The sequence below is a fragment of the Morone saxatilis genome, unplaced genomic scaffold, assembly GCF_004916995.1.
Source record: "Morone saxatilis isolate NCDOM2014 unplaced genomic scaffold, NCSU_SB_2.0 Contig2, whole genome shotgun sequence".
NCBI classification, from domain to species: domain Eukaryota; kingdom Metazoa; phylum Chordata; class Actinopteri; family Moronidae; genus Morone; species Morone saxatilis.
Genome location: NW_023339762.1, coordinates 14813074 through 14817847, shown reverse-complemented (window position 1 = coordinate 14817847; position 4774 = coordinate 14813074). Strand labels below are relative to the sequence as shown.

At 39.1% G+C, this 4774-nt stretch overlaps 1 protein-coding gene across 1 annotated transcript in view; it reads left to right on the top strand.

The window, feature by feature from the left end:
• The window catches only part of pias1b (protein inhibitor of activated STAT, 1b), a 10291-nt gene extending 5759 nt beyond the window's left edge, over positions 1–4532 (top strand). The window contains exons 10-14 of the mRNA XM_035665369.1: positions 89–222; positions 311–488; positions 615–754; positions 2382–2422; positions 2520–4532. Coding sequence (XP_035521262.1) covers positions 89–222; positions 311–488; positions 615–754; positions 2382–2422; positions 2520–2864 — 838 coding nt within the window. The 3' untranslated portion in view covers positions 2865–4532. The remainder of the gene's footprint in view (positions 1–88; positions 223–310; positions 489–614; positions 755–2381; positions 2423–2519) is intronic.
• Positions 4533–4774: the final 242 nt, after the last annotated feature.

Sequence of the window (4774 nt, the reverse complement as noted above, 5' to 3'; positions counted from 1 at the left end):
GTTTTAAAGGGTGATGAAGTAGCAAAGCTTGTGTAATTCTGGTTGCAAAGTTGCCTAACTGTATTGAAATGTCATGCTGTTTTGACAGGTTGTTCATGGAAATCTTGAATAGCTGTGATGATTGTGATGAAATCCAGTTCAAAGAAGATGGAAACTGGGCCCCAATGAGGTCAAAGAGAGAGGTGCAGGAGGTGTCTGCTTCTTACAATGGCGTAGACAGCGGTACGTAACTCGTACATTGCAATATTCTTTAAGTGTGCTCTTCATTGTGGCCCACGAGCACAGTGACAGTTAGCTGTGTCTGTTGTAGATTCATCTCGGACAGATCCACATGAGCATAAACGGGGATCATCTCATGACAACAGCAAGAAAGTTGATGTGATTGACTTGACACTGGATAGCTCCTCAGAGGATGAGCTAGATGATGAGCCACCTCCTAAAAGGGCCTGTCCCTCACTGTCACCTGTCTCTCCACCTCCGAACAAAGGGTGAGTCTCCAAAACTACAAAGGGGAAGTGAAATCACCATAAACAATTGTATATTTGGGATCTCTGTGTTCAGCTCTGTCGTGTTACTTCTTTTGTCTCTAACTTGATGGCGTTGTCTCCCCTCAGAGTACTGAACCTACACAGCCAGAGCTCACCTGTGACCAGAGCTCCCAGCATGCCCCCTGTGGAGACCAGCTACATTCCTCCCCCTCCACCCCTTATCCAGGACTATCGCCACTACTATCACACAACTAGTGACCTGCCAGGTACACTTGTCACTTGCATTAAGCGATACATTTATATCCTCGACTAGTTTGTTAACTATGCTTTTTTTTTTTAAAACCATTAATCACATGCCAGTATGTATAGGTTGAAAGTGTCATTGATCACAGTAATCATTCGTTCTGTACATACTGTCTGTGAAGCAATATGTCTCAAGTGCAACGACACTGAAAGAGATGAGGAGCATTTGTTCAGAAATATATTCTAAAGTTGATGTTTCAGTGTTAGCTGAATCAACTGGATATCTTTCAATGTTTTCAGACTGTTTGACATGGTTGGACAATCCTGCTCTAAGTTTTGGAACCACCATTGCTATAATTTGAGATTTGGGGGAATGTAAACAGGAACTATAATGTTCCCCTGAAGTCTGTTAGTTAGCTGTGGGTTACAAGTTGAGCTATTTTTGCCTGTATTTATTTACATTTTGGCAAGTTGGTACCAATTAAAGTCTGCCAAATTAGCTATTAGCCGTTTCTGTTTGCAGTGTGTCCATCAATGTAGAGACAGCGATCGTTGGATAATTTTTTTTCTTTTACTGAAGAAAACTTATAAACATTATCAGGAATATTTCAAGATACACTACTTCTTAAAAGTTTGGGGTCACCTGTTATTTTAGTGTTTTCCTTCCTTCCTTGAATATATGAACAGTATATTTCAGCCACAAAATGTATTGTTTACATTTTAAATTATTTTGGCCACAAAAGAAGCATAATGAAATTAATAAAACTTCTATTTAGTTGAGGTCCCCCCAGTTTTGCATGACAGGAGAGAATACTGTTGTAACAGTTTCTCCCCCAAATACCCTTCGATTTTGAATTTGTTTTCCAGTCCAGAAAGTAGCACAAGTGACCATCGATGATTACTGAACCACAACGGAGCAACTGGGCCACTAATGTTTTTGTTTTTCTTTGATCCCTCTGCAGTCTACTGAGGGGTTCGATTGAACAGGTTTAAAGTGTTATTTGTCAGTCCATAGTATGTTCAGCTGATATCAGTGCTAACCCTAGACTGAACTATTTCTATTTTAAGAATATCTAAAGCAACATGCCTGTTAATTCCAGCTCGTTATAGGCAATATTGTGCAATTGGCACTGAAACAGGAACTTGGTCCTATTTAAATCTGCACAGATGTCGATACTAAGCTTTTAGTGTCTTTTACCAATGACTGCTGTTTTCCTGTGTTCTGTTCAACTGTGTTGTTGTCTCTTTGTGCACTTTCAGTTGTCAGTGTGGTTGAACCATTGTACAGCGTTCTGTTCGTTTGCAAAATGTTTTTCCTTCGTACAAAATAACATCTATTTTAAAGATGACTTTGCCATTTAAGCTTTTGTGGCAGGTGACCCCAAACTTTTTGGCAGATGAGTAAGTCAAGTGGATTTTAAGTTTATTTAAGATGGACATCAGATAATAATGATAATGTTGGTTAGGGGGTCAAACTACAATAACTTAAACACCCTGTTGTTTCTACAGCACCAGCATGTCCACTGTTTGAAAACCTTTGTGTCACCTCAAGTTTTGTGTTAATACAGAGTTGTATTAAGGCAGAGTATATTTGCACACAGATGTTTGTTGATGAGTCTATGAGTCTGAGTCTTCTTCCTTCTCTTACAGATCTAAGTTTCTTCTCCTTCCTCCAAGGTGGAGACAATCAGGTATATTTACTCAAACACCTTAACTTTAGCAGCATCATACAGCAGTATGTTTATGTCTAGCTGTTGTGTTAATGCTCACTCTTCTCTCTTCTGTTAGCATTACAACATGGTGATGGCTGCCGCAGCAGCTGCGTCGGCATCGGCCTCAGAGGACCACGACCTGCTACTCAACCGGTTCCTGCCCTACAGCTCCTCTCAGATGTTACGGGAGCAGCCAGGCACCCCTGGGAGCAGCACGCTGGCAGCCACCAACGGAGGCAGCAATAGTGGCAGCACCAGTAGTTTGGTGTCTTCCAGCAGTCTGCGGGACCGCGACAAAGACAGAGAGCGAGACAGAGACAGGGACAGCCACACCATCTCAGGATTGTCTAGGTCGTCAGTGGAAGCTGCAGCAGCGGCAGCCATTTATGGCTCCATATCTGACGTTATCTCTCTTGACTAGATCCACACAGAACTGAAAGACAAGGGAGATCTGGAGAACGGGAGTTCTTTGTAAATAAGGAAGATGAAAGAATACAGTGCTATGTACAGAGAGGAAAATCTATTTTCAATTTTACTTATCATATGTATATAAACTTAGGACGCTTCTTGTCCGGTGAGTTACTTCAGTTGATATTTTTCTGTGAATACTGAAGACTTTTTTCACACCTCTTCATGTGGTCCTTTGATTATATTGTACCTTTTGTACCTGGTTTTTACAGTTTTGTTTCAATATTCCATGTCAACGGCATTATTTCAGTATAATGTTATGTGCACAGAACCCAATGAGGTGACACCTTATGGAACATGATATTTAGATTATAAAGAAAATGGGCATTGTTATAGATGTACAAAAGGCAAGTCACAGCAAAACAGGAAAATGTGTAACACTTTCTTTATTTTCTAAATGGCATCATTTCTGTCAAAAATGTTTTGACAGCAGAAAGATCTGGCCATTTCTGCCATCACTGTAGATTTTTCTGTAAGACATTTATGCTGTGGTCATATTTTTAAAATAATTATTTATGATGTAAGTTATGTTGGATGTATGCTGTTTTATAAAGAAGCATTCCCTATGCCTCTAGGAACTGTTGCCACTAGAATTGCAAAAGCAAACGCTAGATCCTTCTGTTGTCATAACTGCACTCTCTTCGCTTCTTTCAGTCAAATGAAATATGAACAATATTGTATAGTTCAGACTGTACCTAAAATACATACAAATTGGGAGTAAGTCAGTATTGTAAGACCAGGCTTTTTCAGTGTGAGAATGAATGGCACTAGTCCAGGAAGCAGCCTTGTTTTGTCACATGACACAAGTGGACCTTTATACACGTCTGAGATTTGTAATGTTGTGTATTTTTTTTCTTTCATCTGTTTTATTTTGCATATTACACTTAAAAATATACACAGAAAGCTACAGTGAAGCGGCCAGTCGGCATCGACACATTTCTGCTCCACTTTCAAGACAAGGCTAGTTTCTGGTCCACTTGAGGTTAATTGTGTAATAGAAAGGCTCAAAAGCTGTTGAATGAAGTGGATGCAAGTGGATTAATAACATTTCACAATGTCGCTTTGTTTGATTTTAGCACTTGCTTCTTTTACTTAAAGGCCGTGTGGAGCAGTGAAGCGTTCACGGCTGCAGTAAACACTTCAAGACTAGTTTTCAGCTTTGCATGTCTCTGCGAATTACCTGAAAGCTCATATGTTTGAGTGCTATGCTGTTTCTTAGTGAAGCCACAGGATGCATAGCCCTTTTTGTTAAGTGTTTTTTTTGCATCAAGCCTTTGAGTTACTGTGATCGATTAGTCTTTGAGTGTATCACAGAATGCATTTTGGCCCAGAAGTTAAAACCATTGAAGTTATTATGGACGCCTACCCTCCCTTTATTTTTCTTGACTTGTGCTTACAATTAGGATTATTTATTATCATATATATTCAGCATTTGTTTGATTTGTGGATACATGGATGCATTGCTGTCATTGTATGTGATATTTCTTTTGTAATTATATAATTAATGCTATTTAAAGATGTCATTGTTGCTTGACATGCATTGTAACATTTTCTGTTTCTCTGTCCGTTTATCAGATGATGTCAATAACTCAATAGAGGCTTTGATCATTTTGAACCGCTACAAGGTCTACTGTGCTGTTTGATATTTGTAAGAATTAAACAGATATAAGAAAGCTGCTCTAAGGACAGTCCTGATTCACCTGCATGTGTTCTCTTATAGTATGCAGTAAGATTTCTGAATTAGGTTTGTTAGGCAAATATCCTTCGCCTAATTACATGTTTTAAATACTTTAATACAGCACATTTGTGTAGTAGAGGTTGGCCAGTGTTAGCTTTTAGCACATATATTATCATTGGTGTATG